The 15,669-nt window shown below is 41.0% G+C and overlaps 1 protein-coding gene across 3 annotated transcripts; it reads left to right on the top strand.

The window, feature by feature from the left end:
* Positions 1-966: 966 nt before the first annotated feature.
* Positions 967-15,509, top strand: AGXT2 (alanine--glyoxylate aminotransferase 2). 3 transcript variants are annotated; one of them, XM_032675537.1, is made up of 14 exons: positions 967-1,025; positions 2,536-2,621; positions 3,038-3,222; positions 3,518-3,641; positions 4,517-4,611; positions 5,741-5,834; positions 6,832-6,925; positions 7,925-8,025; positions 9,070-9,162; positions 9,883-10,015; positions 11,068-11,156; positions 12,624-12,773; positions 13,124-13,222; positions 14,681-15,509. In XM_032675537.1, exons 1-14 carry the CDS (start codon positions 995-997, stop codon positions 14,789-14,791), a joined length of 1,485 nt encoding a protein of 494 aa, XP_032531428.1. In that variant the 5' UTR covers positions 967-994; the 3' UTR covers positions 14,792-15,509. The 3 variants fall into 3 exon arrangements, with proteins under 3 accessions (XP_032531428.1, XP_032531431.1, XP_032531430.1); XM_032675540.1 differs by lacking the exon at positions 967-1,025 and adding an exon at positions 1,167-1,278; XM_032675539.1 differs by lacking the exon at positions 967-1,025 and adding an exon at positions 1,506-1,646.
* The last annotated feature ends 160 nt before the right edge of the window (positions 15,510-15,669 follow it).

Raw genomic sequence — 15,669 nt, 5'->3', positions numbered from 1 at the left:
GCAATGCTCTTCCTAATGCACTCCAGGATTCCATTGGCTTTCTTGGCCACAAGGGCAAGCTGCTGGCTCAGGGACAGCTTGTTGTCCACCAGAACCAACAGCTCCTCCATAGAGCTGCTTTCCACCAGGTTGGCCCCCAGCCTGTACTGGTGCTCGGGGTTATTACTCCTCAGAGTCAGGATCCAGAATTTGCTCTTGTCAAACTTCAAACTGTTCCTCTCTGCCCATCTCTCCAACCTGTTGAGGTCCCTCTGAAGGGATCAGGTTTCAAACAGAAGTCAGAGTTGCATGCCAGAAAACAGCTTAGGATGATGGGAGAGCACGGGATGACACGAGGGGCACAACATGCAATCACACCAGGGGAACACAGCATGGGATGCCACCAGTGATACAGCATGGAATGAGACCAGTGGGACAGCATGGAATGACACCAGGGGGAGAGCACAGGATGACACTAGAGGACAGTACAAGGTGACACCAGGGCACAGCACGGGATGACACCAAGGGGATAGCACAGGATGACACCGGGGCACAGCACAGGATGACACCGGGGCACAGCACGGGATGACACCAGGGGGACAGCAAAGAGTGACAGCAGGGGACAGCACGGGATGACAGCGGGACACAGCACAGGGTGACAGCGGGGCACAGTACAGGGTGACAGCGGGGCACAGCACAGGGTGACAGCGGGGCACAGCACGGGATGACACCAGGAGGACGGCAAAGGGTGACAGCAGGGGACAGCACGGGATGACAGCAGGGGACAGCACGGGATGACAGCAGGGGACAGCACAGGGTGACACCAGGGGACAGCACAGGGTGACACCAGGGGACAGCACAGGGTGACAGCGGGGCCCAGGGCGGTGCAGAGCACAGGGTGATAGCGGGGCCCAGGGCGGTGCAGAGCACAGGGTGATAGCGGGGCCCGGGGTGGTGCGTCCGCGGCGCTCCCGAGCACGTGTGGGGGCGGTGCCGCGGCCCGCTGAGGGCGGACATGGCGCGGCGGCCGGGGACGCTGGGCGGCGGTGAGGGACCGGCTGGGCGGGACGGGGGGACACGGCTGCCCGAGCCCTCCCTGAGCGGGGCCTTGGGGGGCCGAGGGGTCGCGGTGGGGGCGCAATGCGGCGGGTCTGCTCGCGATCCGGGACCCCGCTCCGAGCGGGTTTGCGCTCGGTGGTACGGACGCCCTGCCTGGACGTGGAGGCGGGAGGGGGGAAGCCCCTTCGGTGTAGCTGCAGATCCCTTCCAAGAATTCCAAGGGCAGAACTTCCCTAACTGGTAGGATTTCAATTAATTTTTTGAGATTGGACTCTTGCTGATGATTAATTCATTAGCGCTCTAAGTGGTGTATGTAATTTATTTCAGGAAATTTTATTCTTTAGTCGTTTACATTTAATGTGGTTTAGAATTTTTTTAAACCTTAGGCTTTTAGAAGCAAATGTGTAGCTCCGAGCAGATAGTGTTCGAGGTGCAGAAAGAGACTGTTTTTAAATAACTCTTCACAGAATCACGTAATCACAGAATGGGTCAGGTTGCAAGGGATCACAGTGGGTCACCTGGTCCAGCATCCCTGCTCAAGCAGGGTCATCCCTGAGCACAAGGCACAGGATTGCACTGGTTCTTGAGACAGTTCTTAAATAGCCCTGGTGAGTGAGACTCCAGAACCCCTCTGGGCAATCAGATATCTCTTTGTGATACCTGCTAATTTGCACTTGCAGTTAAATGAGAGGCAGGACAGTGTGATGCTCCCAGGATTCTGGAGAGAGAATGGAAGATGGCAGTGGGAGTTGTCAGAGCTCTAAGCATGCCTGGGCTGCCCTGATCAACCTCACCCAGGGCCTCTGCCTGTACTCACTGCCTGGGAGCCCTGTTTCAGCTCAGCTCTGCACTTTCAGACCCCTGCTTCAGCTCTGCCATGAGCCTTGCCTTGCCACCAGTCCAGCTCTTGTCACTGTCTCCTGGATGGACCTTGGACTTAGGGTGTAGCCTTGTCACCAGCCCTATCTCTGGCCTCATCTGCTGCTGCTCCTGACTGGGTGCCCTGGGTGGACTCTGGACCTAATTCATTTCTGCTTATGTGGGGCATGCTCTGTGAACCCTGCTTTGCTAACCTTGTTCAGATCTGTTGGGCCTGTGCCCTGCTCCCTGAGGGCACTGCCTCTGCTGCAGCCACCCTGGGCTCCTGCCTCATTCGTTGCAGAGAATGCTTGTTCTCTCTTATGCTTCTAGATAAGAATTTGTATTAGAAACTTTTTTTTAAGTCTTTTCCTGTCAAAGTCCATGTGAAACTGAAAACTGAATTTTAGTGGATTAGGAAAAAATGACTTTTTAAAAAAAATTTACATATATTTTGCCCTTACAAAGATGCTACGTATTTTTCCCCAAAGAAAATTTCTCGGACAAAAATCCTTCCAAAACTTGCTTTTACTGTAGTCTGTGAACAAGCTTGTTCAGCTTCTCTGAACAAGCTCATTGAGAAACTCTTTCAGATGTGCACTTTGCTAAGTGTTTGATAATTCTCTTACTATTTTGTAGTTGCCTTCAGGCAGCAGAAATGGAAAAGCTCTGTCTCCACACATGCAAAAATGCCTCCTTGTGATTTTGTACCTGAAAAATACAAAGTAAGTCATGCATACTGCTTTAAGTTTAAATAAAAGCCCATTACTGGGTTTGAGTGGTAGGCTCATCTGCTACAAATAGTCAGTGCATTAAATATGATCATAAAATTTGCTTCTTTGAGTAAAACTGAACTGTTACAACCAGGATATAACCTGGTTGTAACCTGTAGATGTACCTGTGTGACAAATCTGTAATTCTACATTGTTTGTTTGAAAACCTGTAAGGCATATGCAGAACACCAGTCTTCCTTCAAAAGCTGAGTTTCAGAGGTTTGTAGAACCTTCTGTGTGCCAGAATTTGTTAAAATCTTAGTTGTGTGAACAACAGCTCTAGAGAACTGTAATCTGTGTGTTCCATTACAATTCCATCAGTCTGGATCTTTAGAATGCATGAACGGGTACTGACTTTTCTATTCCAGTCCTATCCGTATGAACGTATGCAGAAGATTCGTGAACAAAATATTGCTCCTTCACTGCGAATGTATTACAAGAAGCCATTGTTGCTGCATCAAGGGCATATGCAATGGTTGTTTGATTATGAAGGACGAAGATATCTTGATCTCTTTGCTGGAATTGTCACTGTCAGTGTTGGTCACTGTCACCCGTAAGTATGTTGCATTTTGATTTATGGTATAAAATACAGGAAGAGATACCCATGTGGGTTTTGTTCCTCATTAATCTGTGAGCCTAAAACCAGAACATGATTTACTGAATTTCATGTATCACTTACATTAAGTTTTGACTTCTGCTCTGTTTTGAAGAATTCATTAATTTGGTCTGCTTGTTCATCCATCTGGCAAATTGTGCAGCATTTGCTGAATTAATAACACATAGGTGTGTACATGTATGAGTGTGGAATGTGTGAGGAATTGAATTCCTTTGTCTTGTGCTGCATGCAGGAAGGTAACTATGGCTACCCAGAAACAGCTTGCTCGCCTGTGGCACACCACTAATATCTACATGCACCCGTCAATCCACGAGTATGCTGAAAAGCTGACTTCCCTTCTTCCAGATCCACTGAAGGTACTTTGCTTCTGACAGGAGCAGGGGCTGGTGAAGAGGGTGTCTGTTTATGTGAAATATTTCTTAAATAAATGAGAGCCATGATAACTGTAGAGAGAAAACCTTTATGGGGACTACAGACTGCCAGATAAAGAGCATGATAACCCTCAAGGCCTTTTCTTTAGACCTAAATGTAGACAAGCATAATATTCCAAGCTCTCACTCTGTTTGTTTTCTCCCTCCATTCGTCATTGTGAAGGGGCATTGCCAGCTCAAAAATTACAGAAAAAACTAAGAAGATTTTAACTATTCTTATATGCAGCCAGCCTTATTTGCTTGATCTCATGAAAATTCACAGTGAAAAGTATTTTACAGTATTTTGTGTAGTGAGCTTTACTGACATTTAAATAAATAAACCACAAAAACGTCACATTTCATACGCAGAGAAACAGTAAGAAAAATAATTTTTCTTTTCAGGTAAAATAAACTGGTGACAAAATGAAACTGGACTACCAAAAGAGTATGAAGCTATTGCAGTTTTAAAGATTGAAGGAGGGTAAAAAAAGTAAAATAAAATCGTCATGTTCAGTTGGACCAAAGGCATTAGTTTCTTTCCCTCAGTTTTCCATCTTAGGAAAACCTATAAAGTGAAACCCACCAGTATTCTGTCTTAGGAAAATCCATATACTGAAACTCTCTCAGATTTTTCTGTACTCTTCCTGAGCGCATCAGTTTGATCTTACTTCTCATCTATACTGTAAGGGCAACAGTAAGTTTATGGTGGTGAAGTCACCCGCTGTGGCAGTGATAGGTTTTAGCTCATCATGTGACAAAGTGACATGGTCTGATGCCCAACAGGGTTGTGTGCTGTACTGATCCTAAGCAATCTCCCACAGGTGGTTTACCTGACCAACAGCGGGTCGGAGGCCAATGACTTAGCCATGTTCATGGCAAGGCTACACACCCGTAACTTCGACATCATCTCTTTCAGGTAATGCTGATAGATCTCTGCAAAACTCCTTTGTGTGTGTGATCAGTCTCTATGTGCCTAAATCAAGAAATAGTAGGGAACCCTTTAACTCCAGGCCTGCATATAAGAATGCTATAAAATTATTTTAGCTGACAAAGAGGAGTTGAAGGGGAGTTGAAGTTTTGATACAGTATGTTAACACTAGTTTGCAATAAAAACACAACCCGCAATTTTTGCTTATGTTACTTTGAAACTGGTCAGGTCTCTGTGTCCGAGGTGTGCTTTGGTGGACCTTTGTTCAGGCCCAGAGCGAGATTCAGCAATTGCCGCTCACTTCATTTCACATGCCCCTGTGGAGGTGCAAATGTACCTCTGGAACAGCGGAGTAGTGAACCTCATCAGGGAACTGCTCTGGCTGAAAGCTTAAGTGGTGAAAGGATTTTTTTGTTTTGTTTGTTTTGCTGCCTTGTTTTTCTGCCAGAGCCGTGAACAACAGTTCACTGCACAGGTACACAAACAGCTCTTCTGGCTTAATGACAGAAGTGGTGCAGGGGTGAGCACCAGTACAATACAAACACCAGTGTAAGCAGTTCTCTTTGCTGTGTATCCCAGGGAGCCTCAAATATTAAAATAGAAGGCTGTGTTATGAAGAGCTGTATTTTTCTGTTATTCTGTTTGTTAACATTGGGTACCCCCCTTGCTTGTATATTCTCATTAATGAACTTTTGATTTGTGTATAAAACTAACAGCAAACCACCATGCAGCTTAATGATTGGTAACATCTGTTGGAGAGAGCAGTGGTTTCCAAGATTAAAAGGACAGAGATGTTTGCTCTGCAGGGCTCAGGTGCTGCAGCAGAACTTGCTGAGACACTATCTGAATTGCTGTTGCTTCCAATCATTGTTCTCTTCTCCTTGCAAACATTACCTCACAATTTTAACATTTGAAATTGCAGAAAACCACTGCAGTTGGGCAATCATGGATCTTCGAAAACCACAGCAAAAAATGGCAGTAGGAATCTTCTTGTTTTGAGTGCAACAATGCACATTTTACCCTATAATTTGTAGCTCAGAAACATGCCTTCTCAGAACTAATATTGCTTCAGACTCTTCTTGGAAATGAATAATGTTCATCTGCTTTGTTTGAACAGAGGAGCCTACCACGGAGCCAGCCCTTACACACTGGGTTTGACATCTCTTGGTCCCTATAAGCATGGTGTTGCCAATGGCTTTGGCTGTACAACAGTGAGATTTATTTATTTATTTATTTATTTATTTATTTATAATAATCTGGGTAGCTAATAGTATATTTGAATATTTCAACAATTAGTATGTTTTCTGCCCTCAAGTGCTTTATGGTCACTGACTAAACTGCGCTGTAGCTGTTTCTGCTGTGTAAGCTCAGCAGGGAGCAGAGTCCCCGTTTCTTCTCTGTGTAGTTACTTAGGCTAATTTGGATTTGGGACAGCCATAACATGAGGGGTCATGATTTGCAGTTTCATGCTTGGTGCTTGAATGGAAGTGTAGCTAAGGAGCAAAATAATAATGCTCAGAACACCTTTTCTCGAGTTTGTTTTGGCAGATTTGTGCAAAGCTGCTTTCAGATTGTCTGAAGCAGATCCTTCCTTGTAATGAAAAGAAACCCTGTTTCAGCAAGACAGGAGACATATCTGTTAAGCAGATCCTTTGGGGTTAAGTGGCAATGGTTTATCTCCCTACCCTTGAGCAGATGGGAGTAACCTTGTGTCTAGAAGCTGGCACTGCAACTCCAGTCTGTACTGGTGATAGCTCAGCCACAGCACTGACTATAAGAAGGCTCATTTATAGCAGCTTCCCAGCCTGTCTCAGTGAGTTGCTTCACGTCATGTGGTATTTCATCAGCAGCAAGGATTAGAAAGCTGGAGTTCACTCTGCTAGGTCTGCCTGCCTACCTCTATTTTGCAGATTTTTTTTGTACTTCAAGATTATTGAAATACTGCCAGCAACTCTTAAAATGTTGGCATTAATTTTAGATAACCACTAGGCTGACTAAGTTAAAGAACAAAACAGTGAAAAAAATCAATTGAGTGACTGTTACTGGAATAAACTTGTTTGTTCCAAAACTGTTCCTTTTCTACGAATTTGTGAGGGGGAAGTTTGGTGTGATTCCCAAGTCTTCTTTGTTTTGTCATTAGTCATTAGATCAAATGAACTCTTAGGAAGGTGTCATCAAAGCTGTAGCTATTTCTTTTATGCTTGACAGACAATGTTGCCAGACGTTTTTCGTGGTCCATGGGGAGGCAGCTTTTGTAGAGATTCTCCAGTGCAAACAGTTCGAAAATGCAGCTGTCCTAAAGGTTGGTCAATGACAAAAAGCTTTTGGCTTTTAGATCAGAGAATATTAGAGAGCTGTGAAAATAGGTTCTAGTTACCTTCTCAAGAAAAGTAGATGTCTGATTAGGATTTGCAAGGATAACCAAAGAAAATATTGCAGAGAATCTTAGGACCCTGCTTCCCAATGAGAAAAATTTGAGGCAGGTGATGCCTCATTCTCAGATTTCTTCTTGAAATCTCGGCCTTTGTTTCCAGTATTTGTCATGATCAATTCTGGAAGTCATGCAACTCAGTTTAACACATCTGGAAAAACAGAAGTGTTGATGGTGTTTTCTGAAGTTTTCACAGCTTTCCAGCTTTTGGAATAAGGCAAATACTAGGGACAACCTGAAGCCAGTGATAGGGAAAAGTCTTATATGGGGCAAAACATCCTGTAAACAACACAATATGAAAGCTCCTCTACTGCTCTGCTGTTAACAACGATTGCAATAATTTTTATCCACTTTTTCAGAAAGCATTCTTTAATATTTTAATTCACATGCATACGTAGCAGAATGTTTTCTTTTTAGTTCTGCCCTCCCTAGTGAATGGGAGCATTGCTTATACTAATTACTCTGTTCTTTATTTCAGTGTAGACTGATATGCAGCTGTGTTCTCCAGAATCCTTGTACCTGCACTAACCTAAGGACACTTTGTGTCTTATGCTGATGTGTACTAACCTCTGAGAAAATATCTGCTTATACCTTCTGCTGCTGGAGGTGATACTGACCTGTATAATGAGTGTTATTGTCTGTCAGCTTTGCTTGACTGTTTTGGAGCTGGCATTCCTGAGAGTATACATGGTTTAAAAGAAAAGAAGGGACACTCTCCTTTAACGTTTAGCCTTTTACAGTGTATTTGAGAGGTGATATTTACCATGTAGTCAGAAAATACTTGTCGCTTAGATGCATAATTTCACATTTTGAAGCTAGTTTTGTATCATATTAAATAAATTCCCTTTAAATTGTTTCCCCTGTAAACAGGTGTATGTCATGCAAAAGACCAGTACATTGAACAGTTCAAAGATACTCTGAACACCTCAGTGCCTAAGACAGTAGCTGGGTTTATTGCTGAACCAATTCAAGTAGGTAGTTTGACATTTCTCAGTTGTGATAGCACGAATGATGTGAAATACTCAAATCATATATTCTTCAGCTACATCATGAACATAGACTTTTACTGATTTTTATTATAATTTTTTTAATGCCTTAAGCCCCTGAAATGTTTGAAAGATTGGATGCACTGCCTTAAAATTTCAGCTTTTGTCACTGATTTCAATGGAGCTGGAATTTTGCTCATGAAGCTGCACACAGAATCATGATTAAACATATACATTTTTTCTGCATTTAAATAGTGAGTATGATGCATGCTATTGTTTTGTTTCTAATACCTTCTTCCAATTTTCATACTACTTTTCTCTGTACTGTTTCTGTAAACTTTAACTGAAACACCTTCCACATCTTCCCAGTCATGTTGTCCACTGTATTTTTAACAGCTTTCCGGCAAGTGATGGCCACAGGATTCGTTCTCTTAGTGTTTCAGCCTATGTTCAGAATAGCTGTATATGTGATTCTTCAGTAGGAAAAATGAAGAATTTATCTCAGGCAAGAAAAAAAAAGTGTGAGAATTGTGACCTCAAAGAAAATTGAAGCAGTTCTCTGGTTTTTCTTTACAGTTCAGGTGTAGCATGGAATTGGATTTCTGATCCAAATGAAAACTGTCAAGGTAAAAAGAAATTGAGGAAACAATATTCTAAACAAATTAACCAAAGAAGGAATGTGAATTCTCTGTTCAGCTTTGTCATTGAACACAGTTTCTGGGTCTCGCTGTGTTTAGGTTTTCAAAGTCCTTGTTTTGGCAGTTTATTGTTACTTGACTGGGCCTTACAGTGACCCAGTTCATGGTGTGGCCTCACAAACATTTATACCAGCACAACTCAGGAACAGCAGACAGCACTGTGGAATGGGAATGAATGACCTGAGTAGAAGCTTTCTGAAGCAGTTTCATTGCTGAAGCCAGAAGCTTGAGACAAGTCTTGCTATTACCTGAGGGCTCCCACAGTTTTTTCTTAAGTGGAATTCCTGTTTCCTTTTTTGTTCCTGGAGACATTGTCTTTTTCTCTTGCCAGGGTGTTAATGGAGCTGTTCAGTACCCAAGAAATTTCTTAAAGGAAGCTTATCAGCTGATACGGGAAAGAGGGGGCATTTGTATCGCAGATGAAGTGAGTTGGGGTTTTTTACATAAGAGCTCTAGAATTTGGGCTAACTCTGAAAGTTGTCACAGAAAAATCCAAATTAAATGCTATGCACTTCATAGTTTAATATGGTACATTTTTCTAAGTATAGGAGCCTGCCAATTTTTACTGTCTTTGTTCTGATTTTAGGCAAAGGTAATGTTTGTAGCAAGACTTCAATCCTTACTTTTTGGGAGCAGTAAATTTGCACAAATATGCAGGTAATAAATGTCAGTTGTGATGTGAGGTTTGTCACAATATCCGTTCCTCCTATGAGTGTTGTTCATGTAAGAAAATATAGAAGAAAGTTGATTGCTGTACCTCTGCAAGTACATTTTAGAAATAGAATTTCCTTAGCTAAAACTATTTTGAAATAGTATCAAATGCTTCGAAGTGACTGTGATATACACCTCAAGCATTGCAGTGGCAGAAATCAGCAGTCTCGGAGTTGCTTTTAAATGTCACAAGCATCTGCATTTCCTCATCATTTTGACATGGAATCTGCATCTTATTTGTGCATCTCACCAGGCCTAAGACATGATGGCGTGTTATCACACGAAAGAAAAACCCAAGTACAATAAATAGTATTTTGTGCAGAGCTATCTGAATAAGTTGACTCCAAATGTAGTTGCAGTTTAATGCAAATCAGTATGTATTGTAAAGTGTGAGAGAGTGATGGGGATTTTCTCTGAATTTTTCTTTTGAAAGGTACAAACAGGATTTGGACGGACAGGTAGCCATTTCTGGGGATTCCAAACACATGATGTAGTCCCTGACATAGTTACTTTGGCAAAAGGAATTGGTAATGGCTTCCCAATGGCAGCTGTTGTTACAACCAAAGGTATGTTTTCTGTTCTGCTATGATTTAAAAAAGAGTACTTACAAAATATACTGCACAATAGTCATTTACTGAGAGATGTGAGTTCAAAAAGCCGAGTTTTATTAATAATCTTTGTATCATCTATCTTTTGATGAATGAATTGGATTCTCATTACTCATTTGTTTTACCAAGTGTTGTGCTATATTAGTGCAAAGCTGTATTTAAATGGGGTTATTTGTAAAACTGAAGGAGGAATGACCTTGTGAGTCATGTATAGAGCTGTTAACAGAGCCTGGAAATCCTTACAGAATTCAACATTTTACTAATCAATGTACTGCATGTTAGCCAGCTGCTTGATTCATACAAATGGATGGCTGAATCTAGTGAAGAAAGTTTGTAGATCTCAGATGACAGCATATGTTGGAGGTGTGACTTTTTAAAAAAAGTTTTGTTTTGGCATTTGCTAGACACTGTAGTTTTTGGAAATAGTCATATTTTGCACAGACTGCTTCCAGGAAATCTTACTGCATTGTCTCCAGTAGAATCAGGGCTGAACCACTCAGCAAATGTAACTTAACAATTAAAGCAGGTGAGTACAGCTACCAAACAAGGCAGAGGAAGCCAGCAAGATGACCAGAGGGCTGGAGCACCTCTCCTGTGAGGAAAAGCTGGGAGATTGTTTGTTCAGCCTGGAGAAGACAAGGCTTTGGCGTGACCTAATTGCAGCCTTCTGGTACAAGAAAGCTGTGAAGAGACTTTTTACAAAAGCTTGTAATGACAGGAGAAGGGGGAATGGCTTCAAACTGAAAGAGAGTAGGTTTAGACTAGATATTAGAAAAAATTCTTTACTGTGAGGGTGGTGAGGCACAAGAACAGGTTGCCCAGAGAAGCTGTGGATGCCCCAGCTGAAGTGTTGAAGGCCAGGCTGGATGGGGCTCTGAGCAACCTGGTCTAGTGGAAGGTGCAACTGCCCAGGGCAGGGGGCTTTCAGGTCCCTTCCAACTCAAACCATTCTATGATTCTATGATTCTATGAACTGAAAGAGTAATCAGTGTTGTCCTTTTTTCTTCTAGAGATTGCAGATTCCTTGGCTCAAAACCTTCACTTTAATACATTTGGAGGAAGCCCTTTGGCCTGCGTAGTTGGAGCTGCAGTTCTTGATGTAGGGAGAATATTATATAAATTTACATACACCACACTTCCATTTGTATCGAAAAATGGAAAATGTTTACATGTGTGAAGTTCTATGTGGGCAGTTTCTTAAATAACTGTATAAAGTGCATAAATATAGGCATGTATTATGCACACATGGCCAATGTGCTCTATGCATAGTAAAAATTCTGATTAATTGCAAAAATTTTCAAATCTCTAGAAAGAATAGGAGCCCTCTAATTATGTTTTCAGAACCATCTTTATCTCCCTGAGGCTCTTCACTTCGTTAATAAAAATGTAAGAAAGTACTTTCTCAAACGCCTTAGCTAACTATTTCGTAGGACTACACAAATCCTCAGCTAAAGCAGATCTATTTTCTGGCACACATGCTTAGCAAAATTGTTTCAACTCGACAGCTTTTACCTTATGCCTAAAAAACCTTAATGGTCAGACAGTTAAAAATACTTAAGGTCAGAATTCCTTCTGGAAAAAAAATCCCTCATGAAAAATACAACAGAAAAATTTCATGTATTATCCAGTAGAAAATCAGTCAGTGGGTAGTAGGTCACTGTTTAATATGTCTTGATCATTCCTGAATTTCACTTGATTACAGTTTCAGATTACAGTTACACTTTCTACTCATGTTACTTTCCTGAGTGTTTTTTGGGGGGTTAAGCTATTTTATAAGAAGGATGATCATATAACTAAAAACGTCTTGAAAAAACAGTTCACAAACAAGAAAGAAACAGTATTTTAGATTCTTTTGACTCTGAAATAACTTGGAGCCTGGCTCTGAAATAATTCTATGGAGATTGTCGAACTCAGGAAGAATAAAATGGAGTTGAAAGAAAAGAAAAAGAAGAAAAGGAGAAACAACTACTTTATCTTCTGCAATTATATTGGGAGGGGGGGAGTGTTTATGTGATTTTTCTTAATGCAGATATTATGTTCATAAATAGTTTCTCTGTTGGTGCCAACATGTTGGTGCCACATCGGAACTTTGATTAATGAGGGCAAAGTAAGGAACAAGGAAAAGATTGTGATTAAAAGGCATGAGTGGATGAATATAATTGAAACACTCAAGTTGTTCCCTAAAAGGCTGCCTAGTACACACAGATAGGCCTTGTCTAATATATTCTTCTCATGATACTGAGAAAGAATTAAAATATTTTGGTGAGATTTTGAAAATAATCCTTCTGGTCAGGTATTTTCCAGTTATGAGTACATGTGAGCAAGAATTACCGGATTAAACATAAGTTAAATGTGAGAAATGCCACAGAAACATCAAAATACTATGTTCAATTGTATTCTGATGCCATTAGGGACTTGTAAGAGAAGGAAACTGTAAGCACTGCAGTAGTGAAGGAACATAGTCTACAATGAAGTGAGATAAAAACAGTTGTCAAGCTCAGTGGGATTAACAGAATGTATTGGAAGCTTTTCCTGCAACACTGTCATGGTACATCATTTTAACCAGGCTATTGAAGAAGATGGTCTACAAAAGAACAGTGAGGATGTGGGAACATACATGCTACTGGAGTTGGCTAAACTACGGGATAAATTCAAGATTGTTGGAGATGTTCGTGGCAAGGGACTTATGATTGGAGTAGAAATGGTGACAGATAAGGTTAGTGTCTTACTTTATTCCTTTCAGTTTACAGTACTATTGGAAGTTTTATCACGTTTTATTTGACTTGAAATAATAGGAATATTTTCTGTTAAAAAGCAGCCAGTGAAGTGAGAAAACATGGCTCTGGCTAAAAATGAGCCAGAACCTTCCATCATTCCGCTGTTTCACAAGCTTTGAGTAAACACTGACATGTACCTTAATTGCATAAACTCATCAAAGCAGATGAGTTATGCTAACGTTTTCAGCTAGAGCTGAGAGTGGGATTTATTGAAGAGACCTGAATAGACATCTTTTCCATAGAACTAATTTAGAATATCTAAGTGAAGTTTAATATTCGCTTCCCTTAGGACAGTCGCTGCCCTCTTCCAGCTGAAGAAGTTGATCAGATCTGGGAGGACTGTAAAGACATGGGGGTTCTGATCGGCAGAGGAGGGCTCTACAGTCAGGTATTGAACCTCTGGTTATAAATAAGCTTATTTTCTGTCCTCATGAACTACATCTGAGTTAAATTAGTTAAATTAGCTTCAGTTTAGTAAATAAACTAGGAAAAGTATATTTTTAGGAAGTATCTCTGTTTAATGTTGTGTATTTTCAAATTGGGCAGGAGTTATTTGAATCTTTTCAAGTATGCTGGACTAGCTCAAAGCCTTGGAGTTCTCCTTTAGAAAGACAACTTCCCCTAGAATATCAAGGTACTACAGTACCAAAGTCTGTGTAAATTAGAAAAACTCAGCAATATGCAGGCCCGCTAAGTCTTTGCTATAGTTTAGGTTATCACCTGACTTGTCAGTACAAAATAAGGCTGGTTTTGCTAGTTCTTTCAGTCTGGAGAGCTGGTAACATTCTATTTGTAATTTAAAAAAAAATAATTGCTTATGGCAAGTTCAGCAGTGCAACGCAGAAGTGAGAATTGCATGTGAATGGGCATCAGCCCAACCACTTGAGGATGCTGTACCTCTGGGCTGGTTGGGTCAGTGCAGACCTCTGACACAGGGGAGGCAGCTTCCCTGTGAGATAGATGGAGGATGGCTAAAATAAATTAGACACTGCATTTGTCTCCTCATCAGTTCTTCCCCAAGTCAAGAGCAGAACATGGGTAATACGCTGCAGCTCAGTGTAGTAAAGTCTGATTCTGTCTGATGAGAGGGCTGTTTATCTGTGTTTGCTTCAGTAAGGGCTGTGAGTGGGAAAAGGCCATTATTCCACTTTTGCTGTATTAAGTCCTGTGATATGCTGACAGAAAAATTTAAACTGGAAGTTTAAGATTCTTATAGAAGTTAAATACTCTTGGAAACATAGATCAAACACTTGGATTTAAGAGCCTATGTTCTTGCCAAGTTTAGCTGTACATATATCCCTTCCTGATCAACATGCCTTCCAGCTATAGCACCCTAACTAAAGGATGGTATTTAGTGATTCATTCATAAAGCATTCTCTTAAAAGCCTTTAAAAAAAGCCTATAATAAACCACCAAATCAGCTGACACAATGCAAGAGGCTGGCACTCTCACCACTTTTCCCTACGGGAAAGCTGCCAGAAAGGAAAATACATCTGTCTCTGTTCTTTCTTAAAACAAACCCACCTGAGATTTTACACTAGTTCTGTCTGCAGTAACAGAGCCGCAGACATGACCTACTCTACTCAGGTCTTTTGTGGAGGCAGTCAGGTTATCAAGAGGAGAGTCATGAGTCAGATGCAATTAAATGCAGTCAAGTCCAAAATTCGGCCCCACTTCAGAGTGCACTTATCATAAGCTTCAGTCCCTGCTATGCTGTTCTCCTGTATTATTTTTCCACAGTTTTTTAGGGCAGAAGGGGAGTGCTGACCTAGATGGGCTGCTTGAAACTGTATTCTTTCCATACCATTTTTAGGATTTCTTTTTCTTGTTTTTTCTCTCTCCTCAGACATTTAGAATTAAGCCTCCTATGTGCATTACTAAAAAGGATGTCGACTTTGCTGTGGAAGTATTCCGTACTGCTTTACAGAGACACATGGAAAGAGCAGCTGCAAAATAGACTTGATTTGTTTCCTTGGTGGGATGCGCACACAACCCCCGATACTTGCGACCCAGACTGGGAATTAATCTACAATGGAAAAGAAAATCATAGTCTGACAATTAAATACTTGTTCAGTATCACAAGAGCATTCTGACAGATCCAGTGTTTAATAAAGAATATGCTCTAATCTGTTTTGTAAACGCACAGTTTACAGTTCTACAGTGGAGGTTTATATTAGCTACACACCTATTCTGGCCTTATCCAAAAACCCTGACTGGATTAACTGAGTGTCAGATGAAGCCACAGACACATATGCTTCTTTCATCTGTGAAAGTCACATCAAAATTGCTAATTTTAGAAAGAGTGACAGAAGGAGTCCTTCCAGTGACTCCAGTCTCCAGCAGTCTCAGTCTGTCAGATTTCACTTACATAAGCACAATCTCTGGCTGAGAATCACCCTAAGCAAAAGGTAACTGGAAGTTTCGGAGTTAAAACTATGTACCATGACTACAAGGATACACTGTAATTAGAGCATTACTAAAAGTTTGCACAAAGTTGAAATGTTTCTAGTTACAGAAATTATTTTGATCATGGGGATTAGAATCCAGTCATCACCTTCTCCAAAATATGCTTTTCTTTTCCTCCTGCTGCTTTTGGGATTGCACAGCACACCCATTAATCATTTAGCAAAGGAGCAAACTCTGGCTGGTGAAATAAAATGTTTCTTTCTTACATAGTCACTGTTTTTAATGTTTTAGTTTATTGCTTACTTCAGTTTCCAATTAAAAAAATAAACAGGTGGTGTGGATAGTCAGCAAAAAACAGGCATTTATAATTTCACTTTAATTCAAATTTTAACATTTGAATAATTCCTTGACCCAGTAAGGTACCATGTC

The sequence above is a fragment of the Chiroxiphia lanceolata genome, chromosome Z (genome assembly GCF_009829145.1).
Source record: "Chiroxiphia lanceolata isolate bChiLan1 chromosome Z, bChiLan1.pri, whole genome shotgun sequence".
NCBI lineage: Eukaryota > Metazoa > Chordata > Aves > Passeriformes > Pipridae > Chiroxiphia > Chiroxiphia lanceolata.
Note: the sequence above shows the minus strand (reverse complement) of the source record. Positions and strands in the feature narration are given on the sequence as shown.

Coding starts and splice junctions, on each gene's coding strand:
- AGXT2 (XM_032675537.1), top strand. CDS start 995: ATGGCGCGGCGGCCGGGGACGCTGGGCGGCG. Junction 3,223..3,517: donor AGTGTTGGTCACTGTCACCC/GTAAGTATGTTG, acceptor TGCTGCATGCAG/GAAGGTAACTATGGCTACCC. Junction 12,774..13,123: donor TAGAAATGGTGACAGATAAG/GTTAGTGTCTTA, acceptor CGCTTCCCTTAG/GACAGTCGCTGCCCTCTTCC.